Genomic DNA, 19,307 nt, shown 5'->3' with positions numbered 1-19,307 from the left:
CCGACGATCGGTGTAATATTTTTATTTTTTTTTTGTAATAAAAAATTTTTGTAATCGAACTTCGGTTCAATTTTGTAATCTTCTTTTCAATAAATGAAAGAATTTTTTTTTAAGTACCAACTTTCTCTTTTCTGTGTGCTTGTAACGTCGTAGAATTATTTAACTACCGAATATCGATTGGCAAGCTGAACGTTTAGTAGTACTTGTAGAATCCATCCGTTAGTTGAATATTAATAGATATACTTTACCTTTTAGGTATCAGGATAAATGGTAATAAGCCGAATATCCTTCGACCGATCGTAATTGGGTTAGTATGTTTAGTTATTTGATAATCGATGGCAAGTCGAATATCCTTCGATCGATCGTAGTCAAGTCGGTATAATTTCGATTCGATCTGGATTGTATTGGCATAGTATTCCACTTAGTTAAAACTAAGTCGGCATAATAGTCATTCGACTAGAGTCGATTTTTATAATGAAAAGTCGAGATATAGTCGGTACCAAGATACAGTTGGTATTTTGGCTTTTACAGTGAAAGCCAAAATATAATCGATGTATCGATTTTTACAGTGAAAAATCAAAATATAGACGATAGAAACTGACCGTCCATCTATCAGTTTATTATCACTTGTAGTTAATCGAAAATTTTTTTATTTTAAAATTCAATATTTCATTCTGAATGCTGTACATATGAACAACTTTATTGATAGTATATCTTTGAGTTGTCAGTATTATACGTTCGTGAAATAGTTGTTTCTTCAAGAGTTTCCAGTCGATATGCTCCCGATCTAAGTGTCTCGATTATTCTGTAAGATCTTTCCCAATTCGGAGAGAAGTTTGGTGAACAGTAGATAAAGAGAATTTGAAATGGCAGAGTCTTCATCCAGAATTATCTTATCCGTGCTGTTCCTTTACCTCCCTTTTTATAGATGACTCTGATGTAACAGTCGAGCACGTGTCCCACTTTTTATGGCGCTAAATTATCGAACTATAATCATGGAGTTAATGAGTTATTTATTTCCACTAATGATAGTGACACGTTATCGATAACCGTTCATAATGGTTAGGATATGTTGGAAAGATAGGCCGACTATATGTCGGTAACAGTGATAAATCGAAAATTTTGGAGATCCGAATGTGCATCGGTCAGTAACTCTGATTCTAATATGTTGATGGTCTTCGATCGAAGATTAATTGAATTTTGCTGTTGGTTGATAATAGTCGACTGTCGGTCAGTCAGCCGATTGTGAGTCGGTGTGTCTATTCAACTGATGTAGAGTCGGAGTTGGAGATCAATTGTATTATCTCAACAAAATTTTTCTCTTATTCAACTGTCAAATTTGAGCGTCCAATTTCATAATCATCACCTATTGCGTGACAACAATGGTGCGGTGGCCTCCAATTTCATAATCATCACCGTTCCTGTACTGCGTGACAACAATGATGCGGTGCCCATCATCAAAAAATAAAAAATGCGATGTCTTGAGTATTGCATCTTGAGATAACAGTGGCTTGCCTCGAGAGCAGAATTTTCCAAATGGAATTGCGTACATTGTGATTTAGTTTTATAGTATCGGCTTAAAATAACAAGCTTATATAATGGATGTTATGATAGAATCAAGAAATTAAGGAATTAGGCCTTCGATATTGGGTTGGTGTAAATAATGAACTCGGTAATTAGCTATCGGATGATCTGGCTTGGAAACCGCTAGGCCATGACAACAAGCCAAGCTCCCCAAAAACACTGAGGCAATGGAGAAACCCTCCCCTAAGCTAAGAGCCCCTCCCCCCGTCGTCTCCGCGTTAGCTCAGCCGCTACACCGCTAAGGATCGGTTACCCATCTTTGGGTCGAATTATTGTGCTAGGTATGCAAGAGTAGTACCTACTATTTTCGATCCCTTTCTCTATCTTGCATCAAGAAGATGTACGCTTTTTGGCAATAAATAAAAGCGGATAGTTCCAATGGCTTATAAGCTTTTTTTTACTGCCGCAAATTTGATATCTGATTTGAAAGCAAGTTACTCGTAGAATATTCAGCTGACGAATTTAGAATTTCAAATTTTTAATTCACATTGCACAATACGTGGGAGTTAGATGTAGAAATGTAATGAAACTATTCATACTGGCAAATTGGTGAAATGCATCTTTAAGTCTATGTATATGCAATTACATCAAAAAAAATTGCACGTGGATGCAGTGTCTCCCTGTCATCTTCTCTTTGGCCCATTGTCTTAATAAAAACCATTTTTAGTATGCAATTATGTAATTCGAATGCCATCCTATAATCAAATGTAAGAAGAAAAGGAAGAAGACGGAAAGAAAGCCTGCTTGGTTATTGTTGATGGACCTATCATTTGTACAGATAATTTAATCTCAATGCATGATTGAATATTAAAATTAACATCATTGGTCTCAAAATCTATAATATTTTAGGGACAATCTTATGTAGTCGTGGTCACGATATTGGCTCACCATATCCAGAAGTTGAGGTCTGAATTGTTCCACCTGTTTGATGTGGTTCCACTTTCCACATGAGCAGATGAGTCCGTGCGAAAGGCTAAAGGGAATGCATGTAGCCTTAAGCTGATGAAGGTATATAAACATAAGTTATAAGTTGTCCGTACTTGAATCTCTTCCTGAATGGATTGCCTTCTGCTTAGCTCCAATTTGTTGCCTTATACCAACACCAACTCAAGGTAGAACATTTCCTGGCTTTATTCATTATTACTCTTCTTCACAAATCTATGTTTCTATCACCTGTTTTTTGATTTTGAAATATGTAGCAGCTTCCACCGCTCCTTTTTTGGGTTGCACAGTTTAGGATTTGGAGTGACAAAAAAAGGTTGGTGGAAATTTGGATGTTTTGCAATTGGTGGGGATGGGATGAGGGGTGCAGAAAACATGGAGAGTTATCTGAAGGGAAAAGATAATGGGGCTCTTTCTAGTGAGCTTGATGAATCAGGTGTGTCATTTGGAACTGTGAGTGCCGAAATAACTCAGGAAACGGCAGATTTCTTCGTCAGCGACACTGAGGGTGATCCTGACTGCCCTTCTGAAGGTTTCTCCTCCATTGATCAGGCCATCAATGCTTTACGTCAGGGAAAGGTCAGATTAAATTCATAATACCCATCATGTTGCTCTTATTTTATTTGTCCGTCTAATGCCTTGTCTGCATATCAACGTATATTGATTCTCATTCTCTCATAATGAATTATATAGCCATGTTGATCTACTGTGGAGATAAAGTTTCTAATTCAACATGGTGTGTGGTGATTAGCTGAAATGGTCAAAGAACTGAGAGCATTTTGCTGTTTTGATTTTTGAGTAACATTGCCTTCTTCATCAAAACGCATGCCTTGGTTATGGGTCACTGGCCTTCTCTGCTAACTTTCCTAGTTGTCCCTGGTTTAGCTGTCAAATTATGATGATTTCTCAGATCACATAGGTTACATCAGTGTCATATGATCTTTGTGGATGTGGTCGGATATAAACCTTATGTTAAGGAAATTACTGTTGCAATATTGTTAAGCTGCATCGCTAACTAAATGCATTAATTCAGAACAAATAAAAACATCTCCTTTGAAACAGTGGCTGCCAGCACAAATTAGTTGGAGAAAGCTTGTTGATTATGTTTTCAGTTATATTGGCATCAACTTTCTTTTCTTACTTACCATTTCTTTCAACTGTGCATATATGAATGGTTACCATCTTCAGTATATTTCTTCAAGTGTCATTCTGGTTTATATAGATGGCTTAAGGAAATTATTTGCAACTTTATCAGATCCCTTATAAATTATTTGCAACTGTGGAACAATGTTCTCTCCTATCAATTTTGATTACTCAGAAGAAACTAGAAAATGGAATGAAGTCTATTGAATCTGAATTTGGGTTGAGATTCTAGCTGGTCTACATTTTCAGACTTAATCTTCAGCCTTGTAGATGTCTTACTTTATCATGAACAGAGGTAGAATGAGCGTCTGCAATGGACCTCGAGAAGGACATTTCATGGTTTAGTTTACCATCTATTCTTGCTTTAGTTTTTCAAATTTTTTCCTGTAAAGCACAGCAGCACTCAAGTTAATTCATTTATTATTCTCTAGTTTGTGATTGCTGTAGATGATGAAAATGGTGATAATGAAGGGGATCTTATCATGGCAGCGACTCTAGTAAACCCTCAGGCTATTGCTTTCATGATCAGGCATGGTTCTGGAATTGTGTCTGTGGGCATGAAGGAAGAAGACCTGGAGAGGCTGATGATTCCTATGATGTCTCCTATCACTCAGATTGAGGATCTTTCAGCTGCAGCTTCCACAGTAACAGTGGTACACATTGAGTTCCAAGAATTTTCAAACTATAGTAATTCATGATTCAATAAGCAATATGGCGAGCATCTATTGGCACCGGTATTGGTTAAGAAATTGCTTTTTATTTTCCATCTAGGATGCGAGAGTGGGCACATCTACTGGTGTGGCAGCTGCGGATAGGGCAAAAACAATTCTTGCTCTTTCTTCACCTGATTCTAAACCAGGAGATTTTAGAAGACCCGGTCATGTATTTCCTCTTAAGTATAGAAATGGTGGTGTTCTGAAGAGAGCCGGTCATACCGAGGCATCAGTGGACCTGATTATTCTAGCTGGTTTACGGCCTGTTTCAGTTCTTTCAACCATTGTTGATCCTGGGGACGGTTCCATGGCAGGACTGCCTGCTTTAAGGAAGATGGCTAAGGAATATAGTTTACCAATAATTTCAATCACTGATTTGATCCGGTGAGTACATCAGGTAAATGAGGCTTGTATCATGTTTTATCTGTCTCCCATATGATCATAATTTTGCAAATGCATACATGCATATTTTTTTTCTTCAGATCAGATCTGTAAATTATGATGTGAAATGCCTGTTGGTTAGAATTTCATGTAAACCAGTCAATATAAGAAGATTTGTGATGATCCAGACAGCGAAAATGGAAAACAAGAAAATAGTTATCAGCTTATAACTCTTAATGTATGCCATGAAAGCATGAGGACACAAAGTTTATAGATGCACTGGCAGGAGGAAAAGGTCGAGCACCAATTAAAACCAGCATTGTTAAAACCATTTCATTGTCTAGATAATTTTTAGCTCTATTATGAATTTGAACCTTCTGTTTTGGTAAGTCAGACTGCTGTGACTTGTGCAAAATATACATCTATGCTTTGAGTGTTGTTTCTTTTTTCCAATGATGACAAAGTCATTTCCTGTTATAGTAAGACATGAATTTATGATCGTTAAGGATATTAATCTGTATGAGAAATTGGAATTAGTCTTGGTAATTACCTACCGCAGTTACATGGCAATGAAGATCATAATTTCATGTTCAGTGCCCCATTATGCAATTATAAAATCAAGCTCTCAAAAAAGAAAGGTGTATTGGAAATGCTTGCATATATCCAGCACACTACTGTATATATTCACATAAAAGGAAAAGGCAAAGGCATTAATCTCTCATCTCGTTGGCATCTTCAATACATGTTTTTCATATGATGGACTCCCAGTCATGCATGCCTATTTTATTTTTCTTAAAGAAGAAATATCAGCTCATGCAAGATTCCTGATTTTATGCTTCTGCAATGGTGACTGAATTGAAGATCTTGTGTTTTTTTATGCCCATGCTGATATCATTTATGTTGAGGAATAGTCCTACATTTAGAAGTGGTAGGGATTCTTGTGGGGCCCATCCAAGAGTTTTTGGGGTGGAATTTACCATGGTATCATAGCCCACAATCCCTCTTAACTTTTGATGTCTCCACGCCCTCACTTTGTTCCACATATGCTCTGGGTTCCGTCCATCAGACTGTACGTGAGAAGGGCTCACCCTGGGTTCAGTCCCTTGAGCTATACACATAGGAGGGGGAGTTTGAAGAATAGTTCCACACTCGAAGTGGTAGAGGCCTCTATGGTGTTTAAGTACTCATAGGCCCGTCCATGTATTAACTCATTTTTTGATTGGACTATATCAATTTCCTCCATCTGTTAGTATAAAAACTTTCTGTACTGGACTTCACATATTAACGAGGAAAACATAATATTTGTGTGACACCTATTTTTTCAGGTATAGAAGGAAGCGTGAGAAACTGGTGGAAAGAATTGCTGTCTCCCGATTGCCTACTAAATGGGGCTTATTCCAGGCTTATTGTTATCAGTCTAAGTTAGATGGTACCGAGCACATTGCTGTTGTAAAGGTATTTGAAGCAAAATGAATATCTGCATCTGCCTTAACTTCTGCACAGTGGTAGAATTGTGATTTGGGAAGTGAAATGGGAAGTTTAGAGATAGATGTTAAAAAATTGTTTTCATATGATAGTATTGATATGGTAATTTACCTTCAACTGGAACGGTTATAAGATATATCTTATGTTATAAGCTAACAGAAGTATTTGACATAAACTGTTACTAAAATTAGATATATCAAATGGGAACAGAGAAGAATGTCAAGAATCTGATATGTAAAATATCCTTGTTGTTGGTTCCAGGAGGAACATCTAAGGTTATATGGTCACAAGTAGTAGCAAATTGTTCTTTGTTGCAGAAGATGAAGATACACAAAAGCTCTTGGAGGAGGAAGAAATCAACATACACACACATCAGACACACAGAGAGAGAGAGAGAGAGAGAGAAGGAAAGATAGAAACCAGTGGCTTTTTATCTTACAATTGTAACACATTCAGTTTAAATAATCAGACTCATAACAACTGATATGTACCATGCAATTGCTGCTGGAACTCCACACTCCAAAATCTACACCATCCAGCTCTTCTACCAAATTATAAGCCAATACACTAGAGATATACATACATATGTGTGTGTGTGTGTGTGTGTATTTCACTGTTCACTATTCAGTGTCTGGTAAAAGGTTTGTGAGGATGTCACTACCTGGATTTGAACTGGACAGCTCTCCCATGCGGAGAGGGATGCCAATTGGCTGAGCTAAGTCCAACTGCAAAATTTTTAGTAGTCAATAACAAATTGCAGAAATAGGCAAAGATCTTTATAGTTGAATTTTCTTTATAATAAAAATCCTGTGCTTTTGACATGGAATTGCTCACTTCTGATGCAACCTTAAACTGTAAGCCACAAGGAAGGTTTTCCCTTGCTTCTAAGTTTCTAAGTCTCATGACATAGCACAAACTTGAGGAGCGTTGAGGTCATGTTGACAGCCAATAGTGTGACAGTTTCCAATTGCATGCAAATTAAGTGAAGGTTAAGTTAAAGCATTTGTACAGTAAATCCAACATGATCATAGTAGCTTAGCATAATTTCCCCCCCCCCCCTTTGTTTGCTGTTACGACTCGAAAGAAGACCCATTTATCTTCAGATGACAATGTCAGAAAAATGACAATGATTTCTTTCAAGCTTTTCCCAAGGCAGCTTTTTCTCATCATAATATAGTAGAGCATGTTTAAGAGCAAGTATGGCTAAAATTTGCAGGGTGATATTGGAGATGGGCAGGATGTCCTTGTCAGAGTGCATTCCGAATGTCTAACTGGAGACATCCTTGGATCTGCTCGGTGTGATTGTGGCAATCAGCTAGATCTCGCATTGCAACTGATCGAGAAGGTTGGTAGAGGGGCGTTAGTTTACCTACGCGGTCATGAAGGAAGAGGCATCGGATTGGGACACAAGCTTCGTGCATACAACTTACAGGACCTAGGACATGACACAGTTGAAGCAAATCTGGAACTTGGGCTAGCTGTTGATGCTCGAGAGTATGGCATTGGTGCTCAGGTAAACTTTTGCAGGTTAACATTCTTCATAGCTCTTATATCTTGAGGAAAGAAAAAACCCATGGCTCTCTTGTTTGCTTTATTGAAATAGTTTATTAACTTAGTTCTGAAAGCAGTTGGTACTGCTGGTTCATTTGGAAATTTGGATGTTGATCATGTGTCCAGCACCTAACCTGGAGTGAATATTTTTTTTTAAAACTTGAGAAGCTTTTATTGGTGTCTGCAGATTCTTAGGGACATTGGTGTTCGCACGATGCGCCTGATGACCAACAACCCGGCCAAGTTTGTAGGACTTAAGGGCTATGGTCTGGCTGTGGTCGGGCGGGTCCCTGTTATGTCCCCCATAACAGAAGAAAACAAGAAATACCTTGAGACCAAAAGAATCAAGATGGGGCATGTCTATGGTTCGGATCTGCCAGGTGATCTGCCTGGATTCACAAACCCAGATGTAATGAGTACAGGCCAATCAAAGGAACTGTAAGATGTTTCCAATTTTGTTTGGTTCAAAGATTCTTCCATTCTTAATTCTATTACAATAAATAAAAGAACAAATTAATTGTGAAAACAAGGGCAATCTTTTCTGCTTCATAATCTTTTGTAACTTGTAGAGTGTTGTCATTGTTGTAAACTCACCACCTCAGCTTAATGTGTCTAGCAGCTGATGATGGTGTCACAAAGTTCACAATAAGGAATCTCACTCTCTGGTTTTTATCAGAAAAGGAAAACCTGTATATGGTTTTAAGTTTTGAGTTTTCTCAGGTTTAACTATAGAGCTTTTGGAATCAAAATTATATAGTATGCTGATGAATATTTTTCCACCAACAACGATCCATTAAAGCCCAACCCAGCAAATACTAGAGAGGGTCTTTTGTGTAGTTGGCACAAAAAAAGAAAAAGAGCTTTTATGTGAATATAAGAGACTTTGGATCTATTGGGGGATGCTGTAGTTTTTGGCCAAGAAATACTTGTAGTAAAAACTATATTTTGATATCAAAAGCTGTTTTAGGATAAAACAATTTTTTATTTAGCTGTTAATATTCTAGAGTCGTTTTGAGTTGTAGAATTAATTTGCTATATGTTCAGTTAACCGATCTAAAAGTTACTTTTGAATGAAAAAATGATTAAAAAAATAAATATTTAAAATAATTATAAAATTATTTAAATATAAATTTTTTATTTTATTTATTTTCATTTTTTTTATATATTTTTTAAAAAAATTAATAAAATATAAGATGGATCTTCCCTCCATTTTTATCCAAAAAAAATTAAAAAAATATAATACCAATTATATTTTTGTTTAAAAGTTATTTGAAAAAAAAATTTAAATGGAATATAGATGGAGATGAGAGGAGATAAATATGATTGATCAAAAAATGAAAGGGAATTATACTTGCACGGGCAACTAACTTGAATTTTTTCAGCACAAACAATGCTTATGTGCCATATTAGATCATGTTTTTCCATTCAGAATCATGTTTATCTCGTGTTGTTGATTGATTTGGAGTAATGTAAAAATCATCCAAATAATCAAAGCAATACATTTTTTTTTTTTTTTATTCGTATTGGAGTTTTTTTGGGCTAATGGATGGTTAAAAGCTAGACATGGGTTGATACATCCCTGTTATCAAAAAAAAAAAAGAAAAAAAGAATCAAATTTACCTTGGACGTACGATTCGTGTATTTGTGATGTGTGAGCCAATGCTAAGTGAAGCGTTAACTCAAAACCAGACCGCTCCCCGGTCCAAACTACCGGTCCGGTTTTTTTCACTGAAGAAATGCGGAAGAGTCCGAGGCGCCCTGGTTCCGTAACCAATACTCCAAGTTTCGGAGAACCAGCGGGACCGACGTGCCCATCGAAGGGATTCGGTCGCATCTCAGCCGTCCAATGCCGCTGATCTACCTTCACGGAAAATCAACGGTCATATATACTGACAGCTCATCGATCCGCGGCACAACCCATCGTCCAGTTCCTTTCCACCACTTTCTCTGGATATATATCCTCATGCTCGATCCCAAACCCCATTACTCTAGCCCTAACGCGAAGTCTTTCGCATCCGTTTCGCTTTCCCAAACACCAGAAATCTCCCAAGTCTCCCTTTCGATTCGATCCCCAATGGCGCCCAAGGCTGACAAGAAACCCGCCGAGAAGAAGCCGGCGGAGGATAAGGAGAAGAAGGCGGTGGCGGAAAAGGCCCCCGCCGAGAAGAAGCCCAAGGCGGAGAAGCGCCTCCCGACCAAGGAGGGCGGCGCCGGCGACAAGAAGAAGAAGAAGAAGACGAAGAAGGGGACCGAGACCTACAAGATCTACATCTTCAAGGTGTTGAAGCAGGTCCACCCGGACATTGGGATCTCGAGCAAGGCCATGAGCATCATGAACTCCTTTATCAACGACATCTTCGAGAAGCTCGCCCAGGAGTCTTCCAAGCTTGCCCGCTACAACAAGAAGCCCACCATCACCTCCCGGGAGATCCAGACCTCCGTTCGCCTCGTCCTCCCCGGCGAGCTCGCCAAGCACGCCGTCTCTGAGGGCACCAAGGCCGTCACCAAGTTCACCAGCTCTTAGATCTAGGGTTTCTTATCTAATGTCCTTTTTCTTTTTTTTTTTTTTGATGTTTTGATGGAAACGCTATGTTGCAAAGCATTAAAAGCAATGAAGAAACCGTTTGGATTATTAGTTTATACGTGTTCCATGTTGGTCTGATGTGAAATTTCTTTGGGTTTTTTTGATTTCCTGTCTTTCCATTTGTCTTAAAAAGATTTGATCTTTATCTCTTGAAATGTTGTTCATTTATTTACTCTTATGGTTAGGCATCAGATTGTCGATTGCATTAAAGCATGATCATATGGTGGAAGGTTGAAGTAGATTGTAATTTGGTTGGGAGTGGTTCGATTATTCGATAAACAATGAGTTGGTGATGTTATGCTTGGCAGAGAAGTATGAAGCTGCATGGCCATCCTTGATTTTGATCACTCTATTCAAATCGCTTCATTTCTTTGAGGATCGATATGCAGGAAGATGATAGAAGTCCAAGAGTCATCCTAAACGACATGTTGCTCTTGAAAAAAATATAATCATATCGACCAAAAAGGAAAAAGAAAAATTTATTGTGACCTCTCAAAATATAGTAATCTTTTCAAATGAAAGATGAGATTTTGGATGAACTGGTTATAATAGGATCCAAACTATTTGAGAAATTCGATTCTAAATTGCATTCCTTTACCATCTGGTAATTTTTGCCAAAATAGACGTAACCTATTTGAACAAATCTCGTGCATCGCACGTGACCCAAACTAGTAAAATAAGGTAGCAACAAAGCGGATTCGTGCTCGGATGCAAGCGGGTACCAGTCCGATATTTTTCATATTGGCCACCTGCGGGGAAACGGCTCGACGATCCTCGGGGAGGGAACCGGATTCCTATTAACTACGGTTAAGAGGCTAGATAGGTTGCGAGAGACAGGATTAACTATAGTTGGCCTCGAGAGTCACCGATTTGGAGGATCGAGGGTGACAACGAGGGCCACCTCTCTCTGTCCCTCACCCTCTCCCTCACCCCCGATCCCCAAAATTACCCCAAAGCTCTCTTTCTATCTCTCTTCTCCGATTTCGCGTTGATTGTTAGCGTAGCTTTGGAACGGCAATGGAGACCCAATGGGTCGCGGAGCACCCGCACGTGACCATGGACAAGCGCCCCAGGAAGAGGCCCCGGCTCACTTGGGACGTGCCCCCTCCTCTCCCTCCTACCAGGGTATTTTGCCTCGTTTTTGGCTAAATTTCCTTTTCGATCTGTCTCCTTTGATGCAGGTCTATTCTTTCTTGAATGTTTTTGGTGAATATTCGGGTTTTCGAAGCGTAAATTGTGAATCCTTGATGGCCTGGATCGTTTGGTTGATTCGCTTTTCCTCTTTTGGGATGATCTCAGAAAATAATTTGTTATTTTGTGGAAATCTAAAGTTAGTGTTATGCGAAAGTTTCAATTTTGCGTTCATCTTGGGTGATCAATGAATTTCTCTGTTCTTCTTGGTTGCGAAAAATTCAATTTTTGATGCTTTTTGTGATTCTTTGGAAGGGAATTTTCATAGCGTGGGCGGTAGATCGTGGAAAGGTTTTTCCCCGTTTTGGCTCCTGGCTAACTTTATTTGGAAACAATCTGATTTTTTTTTTTTTCTTTTTAATGAAACTTTTGCACAAATATGCGAAGTTTTTCGGTGCCATTCACTCTCTTTTTAATTTAAATGATATGGGTAATGCAATTTGATGTTTGGAATACATTTTGATAAGGAGAATTTATTTTTTTTGTTTGTTTAGCTTATGGAGAATCACAAGGACGAGAATTTTGCTGTATTGCTTTTGTAGGTCATTCCAACACTATATTGTGGACAGGAAGTTGTGAATGGGGCTAGCACAAACCATTGGTTGCACTCATGTTACTACACTGGAGTTCCTCGCCCTGCATCTCCTCCATGGAGAGCGGATGACAAGGATGGTCATTATGTTTTTGCAGTTGGAGAGACTCTGAGCCCGAGATGTAATTGTTTGATCCATCTTTTATGTGGTTGTTTACTTCTGTCAATAATTGCCCGAGAGTTCTGGTTATTTCATCTGCTTCTTTCCTCCCTGATTTGATTGAAAACAAAAATTTCGAGAATAACCGCAGTGCACTTTTTAGTTGTTATCGATTTTCCCCATCGTATTTGCTGCAAGCTTTGCCAGCAAGGGAATTGAGGGGCATAATGATAAATTGTTGTTATTTTTTTGCCCCCAAGCTACATAGATCAATGATGTTGAATTTCCCTCACAAGATTTTCTTGCATTTTTTACAATTAAATTCTTTTCTTACATATTGTTTTTGTATTGCTCTTCATGTCTTCTTTTTTTGGCTATTTGGTACGTTCTAATCCAATTCTTATTAGATTGTGGGGGTTTCAAGACATTATTTACTCTTTTTGAGTACTCTAAAATGCAGTCCAAGCCAAAAATAAAAAGTGGCTGTTCTTACATGTAAATCTTGCTGGCTGTTTAAGCATCATGTTTTTTGGCAGATTTCTGATAATTTGTTCTAGTGCTATTCTTCTCAAATGTCAATGTTGTTTCCATGCTATCTTAACCAGTTTAGCCTTTCCTATGCCCTGATATTGACATTTTTATTTTTGGGATTGACTTCTGCAGATAAGATACTGAGCAAAATGGGTGAAGGTGGGTTCTTTCTTCCATCTTTTCATGCCGTATTGGTATTTATGAATCTTGTTTTTCTTTCTGTTCCATTTCTTGGTTCTCACGTGCTCCAGTGGTTTCAACTTATTGGACCAAGTTTGAACCTAGTAGCAAGAGATGGAACTTGAGCATATACTAGAGGTTCTAGAGAGAATGATTGATGGAGTTCCCAAAAAATGAAAAAAAGACCACATATCTTATGATTTTCAAATATTTGATTTTAATACCAATTTATATGTTCATTTTGTGCAGGAACATTTGGACAAGTGTTGGAATGTTTGGACTTGGAAAAGATGGAAACAGTGGCTATCAAAATTGTTCGTTCACTTCAAAAATATCGAGAAGCTGCAATGATTGAAATTGATGTGCTTCAAAGACTTGCAATAGCTGACATTAGTGGTGCACGGTAGGACAGTCGTTTCTGCTAAATTTGTCAATCCCTGCTCCACTTTAGGAGCTTAAGATGAATATGTATAAGTGGTTTTATTCCTGCAGTTATGTGCAAATACGGAATTGGTTTGACTATCGTAATCATATATGTATTGTAAGTACATATGTATTTATGTGTGGTGGCTTTAGATTTTCTTATTTCTGTGACATTGGAGAGTTGAAACATGCAATTGTTTTTAATATGGTTATAACAGGTCTTTGAGAAGCTTGGACCAAGCTTATACGATTTTCTCCGTAGGAACAGCTATCGGTCATTTCCCATTGACCTAGTCCGGGAGCTTGGCAGGCAACTTTTGGAGTCTGTAGCATGTATGTTAGTGATGCTTGCTATATTTCTTCGTACTGCTTTTAATGCTTGAGCACTACATCTGAGAATAAATTTGGGGATTCTTGTTGCTCAATTATAACAAAGAAGCATAAACTGTATCTGGCTTTTGAGAAGGCACATGCTAGTCAGAGCATAGCCTCATTGATTTTGCTTTCGGATGGTTCTTATTGCTTCTCTGCTTCTTTCAGTTATGCATGACTTACGGCTTATTCACACTGATCTGAAGCCTGAGAATATCCTTCTTGTGTCTTCAGAGTGTATTAAGGTCCCTGATTGTAAGGTACAAATTTTTTTGCGGTAGCTAAAATGTGTTTTTGCACTGGAGTTAATGCATGAAGTACTTTAAGTGACAATGTGATCCCTAACAGCATTTTTGCTACTTCTGGCACGCCTGCTCTGAGGATTTGAATCATGCAGTTATTTGATACTGTATATGTGAATTTTGTTTCCACTCTACCTAATCATTTTTGTTTTGTTGTCCATGAAGTTTGTGACACGATCAGCTAAGGATGGTTCATTTTTTAAGAATCTACCAAAGTCCAGCGCTATCAAGCTTATTGACTTTGGGAGCACAACATTTGAACATCAAGATCACAGCTATGTGGTGTCAACAAGGCATTATCGTGCTCCAGAAGTTATTCTTGGTATTTTTTTTATTGATCAATTTCAGTTTGGTACATTTTGTTCTCTTCTATTGTTTTGCCTTAGCAATGACGAAATTATTATTAGTTTATTGTTGTTGTTGTTATTACTATTGCATCATCATCATCATCACAACTTATTTTCAACTTCTTCTTTGAAGGACTTGGATGGAACTATCCTTGTGATTTATGGAGTGTGGGTTGCATTCTTGTTGAGCTTTGCTCGGTGAGTTTTTTTTTTTTTTTTTTAAATTTCCTCCAACCAATCATTTATGCCAGTTATTTCCAATTTATTGTGTCCTTAATCAGTTATATTTTGTAACTTCTTGATTGCTTTGTTTTGATGATATACAGGGTAAAGTTGCAGTGACCTTTATGATCAGTAGTTTAATCATTGTTAAGCTTCACTGTTATCCGTACACTTCATTATGACTTTAATAAGTAGTTATTTGCAAAATCTGTATCCGGCATTTTGCTCCTGCTAATATAACACCTAGAGTTTCTCTAGCAGGCCAGTGATTTTATTTTTGGATGGAAAATGAGGAAGTGGTTGTTTGAGGTGGATATGTTTAGATCAGTGGTCTAGATTGTGCTCTCATGAATGGTCCCTGAAGAATGATCTGCAAATGATTTAAAATCCCATACTTTCTTACTTCAAAACATGTATTTTTGACTGACAAGTTCCTTTAGGTGCTAATGAAGTTATAAATAGAACTGGTGTGATGTGAAGGCTAAGTATTGTGGGTTTGTGTTCTTCCTCTTCGGAGATATGCAAGCATAGCCCTATTTATGATTTAGCAAGTGGAGAAATGTTTTTCTGCCATTTTCTCCTCTGAATGGACCTAATACTTGTTATTATAACTCTTATCTCTTTTCAAAAGCCAATGGTTAGTGTACAGCCCTCTGAGCTGTAATTTCCTGGATGCTTGGATGCATTGCAGTGCCATCCACGTGTGTGGACAATAATGATTGAATTGGAGTATAACACTTTTGACATGCCCAAAAACAGTTTAAATGGTGATTCAGGGATCCTAGATATGTAAGAATTGCAGATGTGATCATGCTGACATTATGTTCTCCTTGTGCTTCATCTCGTTAGGTGAACCAAAGGTTACTAATTAACACCCGTACAAGCATATAGAACATAACAAGTATAGCATGATGGGGTATTTGATTTCCCCTTATGGTACGTCAAGTCCAAGAAGATTATCTGTTTTGAATTTTAATAGTCATAAACAGTCAGGTACTAGGTAGCCCTGAAAGTACTGCTGAGTCCAAACATGGTGCTTGGTATATTGATTGGAAGGGTGAAAAGTCCGATGTATACTTTTTTTTTGGAAAAGGTATTCTGATATCTGCTTGTTATTCCCACTTCTTACTGTTGTGAGGTGTAAAAAGCTTAAATAGATTTTTCACTTGCATTTGTATAAATTTTATGATCATTGGTATAATTTTAGGATGAAGTTTCTTGGCCTCAAAATGAAATTCTAGAATTGTCTTTCATACTAAGTTACTGAACCTTGTTTCTGTCTATATTGTGTACATCATGCGGTTTGTAGAACTGGCAGGAGAAATGCATTTGGGTAGATGTTAGAGGGTTAAGGTTTGTTTAAGCAATTCCAATTGTTTACTTTTCTCTTTTGCTAAAAACAGGGAGAGGCACTCTTTCAAACCCATGAGAACTTGGAGCATCTGGCTATGATGGAGAGGGTGTTAGGCCCACTGCCACAGCACATGGTCGTTAGGGCTGAGTAAGAGCAAATGTTGTTTTGTACCTCATCTGATTCATTTAAATTGTGCTGCTTTATTACATGTTCAGATGTAAATGTTAGATGATTGCTGTATAAGGAATATGACTCTAAATGGTCATGAACATGCTTGGTTGTTTTGACTTAGCTTCGCTGTTTTGTATTTCCTGACAGCCGACGTGCTGAGAAGTATTTCCGGCGAGGACCGCGGTTGGATTGGCCTGAAGGGGCAACTTCAAGTGAAAGCGTGAGAGCAGTTTATAAGTTGCCTCGCCTTGAGGTAATAAGCTTCTATTTCTGTTTCTTAAATGTGAAGAGTTCTTTTTCACCCTTGCCTGCACAATACCTTCACTGTTTGGTATTTAAGTAAGTGCCTGATTATCTCCCAGTGGTCGGCATATAATCGAGTCTTCTGTTGCAGAACCTGGTAATGCAGCACGTTGATCATTCTGCTGGGGATTTGATTGATCTTCTGCAAGGGCTGCTCCGCTATGATCCGACTGAGCGTCTGAAAGCACAAGAGGCCCTTCGACACCCGTTCTTTATAAGAGATCGTAGAAGATATGGTTATTCTTTTATGTAAGACCACTTTGTTGATTGAACCTGTGAGAAGATGAGGGTATGCTATACAAATTGATATTTGGACATGCTGACTTGCTGCATAATGAACTGTAATTTTGCTGCTGTACAGGGAAACAGTTGTGTAACATTGAATTTTATTACTGGAGCAATGCAATTTGGGTTCTGCTGTATTTCAATTATCATGTTCTTTTGTTACTGTGCAGGCATTAAAACTATGTTCATTTCGCTCAAAAATTAAGCAAGCTGAGTGATTCCGAGGCTGTGTCTCACAGAAGCTTCAAATGTACATGTAGCAATTCTCTTGGATGACCTTGGTGGTAGAGGCTCGATGGAGGAGGATATGCAGGGAAAAATCTGGTCTGGTGGCTCTCATATCGTGTGCCTTAAATTCTTTCATATGATGGTGGTTTTAGCTCCCACCTTTGTCTTGGACAGTTGTGGATCTGAGCTAGATGGTGGTACTGTCTTTCAACTGAATAAATTTGCAATCACAATTTCTTATTTTGGATGAGAAGATACTGTCACGATGGTTGTGTATGCCAGCTGAAGGATGTCATGCAATCAATGGATGGTTCTGCAACTATTTGTCGCCCACGCATGGACTCTGTCTTTTTTTTTTTTTTTTGGTAGATACGCATGGACTCTGTTTGGAGTCTGAAAATAATGTTAGTGCTGACTTGTGTAATTTTAGTGTGAAAATTTGTTAGCAAACTTGTGTGTAAGACGAGGCTTGTATGTTTGGAATATTATGTTCACCGTGTTGCATTTGCCTCAGGTGGCCAAATCACTTGTTCAGCTAGGTTCAGCGGTTCATTTAGCTGAACTTGGATGAGCATGCTACCGTGTTTCATGCAATTATGGGGTGAGGATGGCAAATTAAGCTATAGGTCTTTGTCAGCGGTTCGCATATTATCAAATCTTGATTGATGATTCTGGAGTTAAAATCATTTTTCTTGAGTATTTTTCTAATATATCTGGTATTCTTCTCGTTTATTATTTTGGTATCAATACTTCATAGATTTAATTTAGTTTGTTGTTTAGCCAAGCAAGGTCTAGCTTAGAGGGCTGTTTATAATGGATGGATGTGGTCTTGCAAATAAATTCTATTTTATGACCCAAAAAATAGGAAAGATTTAAGTAAATTTCTCTTGACATATAGAAATATAGAAGTGAAAATTTGAACTTTCACCTCCATTCTCAGTTTTTTTGAGTTGATGTGTCAGCAAGTTAAGCTGCAACCCCGTGGCTGGAGGCCTCCAATGATACAAAGTTGGATTGAATCTGATGAGTTGTATTTAATGCTTCTTTGAAATTAAACTGATAGCTCGCTCTGTTATACTGTACGCATTAGTTAGTTTGATTCATGACTGGATTGTGATAGAGTTAAGAATTGTAATTTTTTTTTTTTATTGTTAACATTATTACTAAAGGAACATTAATTATTTTCAATCCCCAATCATCAACGAATCCTCTTTACCACGTAATATGGCATTTAAAACAAAGGTTACACCTGTTATGCATATAAGTTGGATATGCTTTATTCTTTTCTATTGGTCAGAATATAAGGAATAATCCCTTGAAGAATATAAGTAGGGGTGTAAGTGGATTGAAGAAAATTCAAAATTCGAATCAAACTAGAGTATTGGATCGGATTTTTGAATTTTGATTTTAGATTTGAAATCAATTTTTAAAAATTTTAAATTTTGAACTTTGATTTAGATTTAATATTATAAAATCTAATTCCAATCCAAAATCTAAACTGTAGGTTCAATCCAAATCCAATCCATCCTTCTAGTTTTGACTTTTGGATTTTACATACATATACATATGTGTGTATATATATCAAGTTTAGTTTCTTTTAAATATTATAAAACTTATTATATTTTAACAATGTAATTTTTTTTGAAAATCTAGAACTTATGTTTTTTACATGATGCTATTATCGCACGACTTGTTGAGATCCTGAATATTAAAATTTATATTTATATTTTTTATCTATTATTATTATAATATTAGTTATTAGATGTTGAGCGATATTGTAGAGTCTCTATAAGTAGTATATGCTTTAAATTTATATAATTTATTTTTGAATTATTATCTAAATTGTAGTCTAATATATATATATATATGTAAAAGTCTAAAAATTCAGTCTAATTTAATTTAAATTTTTTAGATTGAATTGAATTAGGCTAGTAGAGTATTTGATTCAATTTTGGAACCAAATTTTTTAGTTTAAAATATTTCAAATTAAAATTAAATTTAGATATAATCTAATTCAAGTCAATCTATTTATATTTTTAAAAAATATAAAAAAAATAATCATTCAAGTAGAACTTTGGATAAACTAGTGAAAACTCCTCATTTGGGTTTAAACTTAAAAGTAGCTCCTTAGTTGAGTTTCACTTAAAAGCAACTCCCCAATTGGCATAAATGATCAAATTACCCCTGCAGTTATAAACCAATACTAAAACAACACTGTAATATCAGAAAATAATACTGCCTTATTATAAAATAATACTGTCTTAGTGTAAAATAATACTATCTTATTATGATGTAAGATATTACAAAATATTACTTCCTTATT

At 37.0% G+C, this 19,307-nt stretch overlaps 3 protein-coding genes across 5 annotated transcripts; all 3 read left to right on the top strand.

Moving 5' to 3' along the window:
* The first annotated feature begins 1,710 nt into the window (after positions 1-1,710).
* LOC105045732 (probable monofunctional riboflavin biosynthesis protein RIBA 3, chloroplastic) lies at positions 1,711-10,439 on the top strand. Of its 2 annotated transcripts, none has more exons than XM_029264829.2 (8): positions 1,711-1,865; positions 2,540-2,696; positions 2,787-3,105; positions 4,101-4,322; positions 4,441-4,766; positions 6,089-6,218; positions 7,465-7,761; positions 7,987-10,439. In XM_029264829.2, the coding sequence occupies exons 2-8, from the start codon at positions 2,641-2,643 to the stop codon at positions 8,239-8,241; spliced, it is 1,605 nt and encodes a 534-aa protein (XP_029120662.1). In that variant the 5' UTR covers positions 1,711-1,865; positions 2,540-2,640; the 3' UTR covers positions 8,242-10,439. The 2 variants fall into 2 exon arrangements, with proteins under 2 accessions (XP_029120662.1, XP_019706084.1); XM_019850525.3 differs by having other exon boundaries at positions 2,784-3,105.
* On the top strand, positions 9,646-10,439 carry LOC105045733 (histone H2B.11). The gene has a single exon (XM_010924103.4). The coding sequence runs from the start codon at positions 9,646-9,648 to the stop codon at positions 10,321-10,323; it is 678 nt and encodes a 225-aa protein (XP_010922405.4). The 3' UTR covers positions 10,324-10,439.
* Positions 10,440-11,234: 795 nt separating this feature from the next.
* Positions 11,235-17,488, top strand: LOC105045734 (serine/threonine-protein kinase AFC1). Of its 2 annotated transcripts, none has more exons than XM_029264828.2 (13): positions 11,235-11,508; positions 12,117-12,288; positions 12,930-12,956; positions 13,227-13,380; positions 13,470-13,518; positions 13,619-13,733; positions 13,941-14,032; positions 14,240-14,396; positions 14,555-14,619; positions 16,047-16,144; positions 16,316-16,421; positions 16,563-16,720; positions 16,927-17,488. In XM_029264828.2, exons 1-13 carry the CDS (start codon positions 11,401-11,403, stop codon positions 16,931-16,933), a joined length of 1,308 nt encoding a protein of 435 aa, XP_029120661.1. In that variant the 5' UTR covers positions 11,235-11,400; the 3' UTR covers positions 16,934-17,488. The 2 variants fall into 2 exon arrangements, with proteins under 2 accessions (XP_029120661.1, XP_073114644.1); XM_073258543.1 differs by having other exon boundaries at positions 16,563-16,760.
* The last annotated feature ends 1,819 nt before the right edge of the window (positions 17,489-19,307 follow it).

The sequence above is a fragment of the Elaeis guineensis genome, chromosome 5 (genome assembly GCF_000442705.2).
Source record: "Elaeis guineensis isolate ETL-2024a chromosome 5, EG11, whole genome shotgun sequence".
In the NCBI taxonomy this organism is placed as follows: domain Eukaryota; kingdom Viridiplantae; phylum Streptophyta; class Magnoliopsida; order Arecales; family Arecaceae; genus Elaeis; species Elaeis guineensis.
This window is presented reverse-complemented; position numbering and strand designations above follow the sequence as displayed.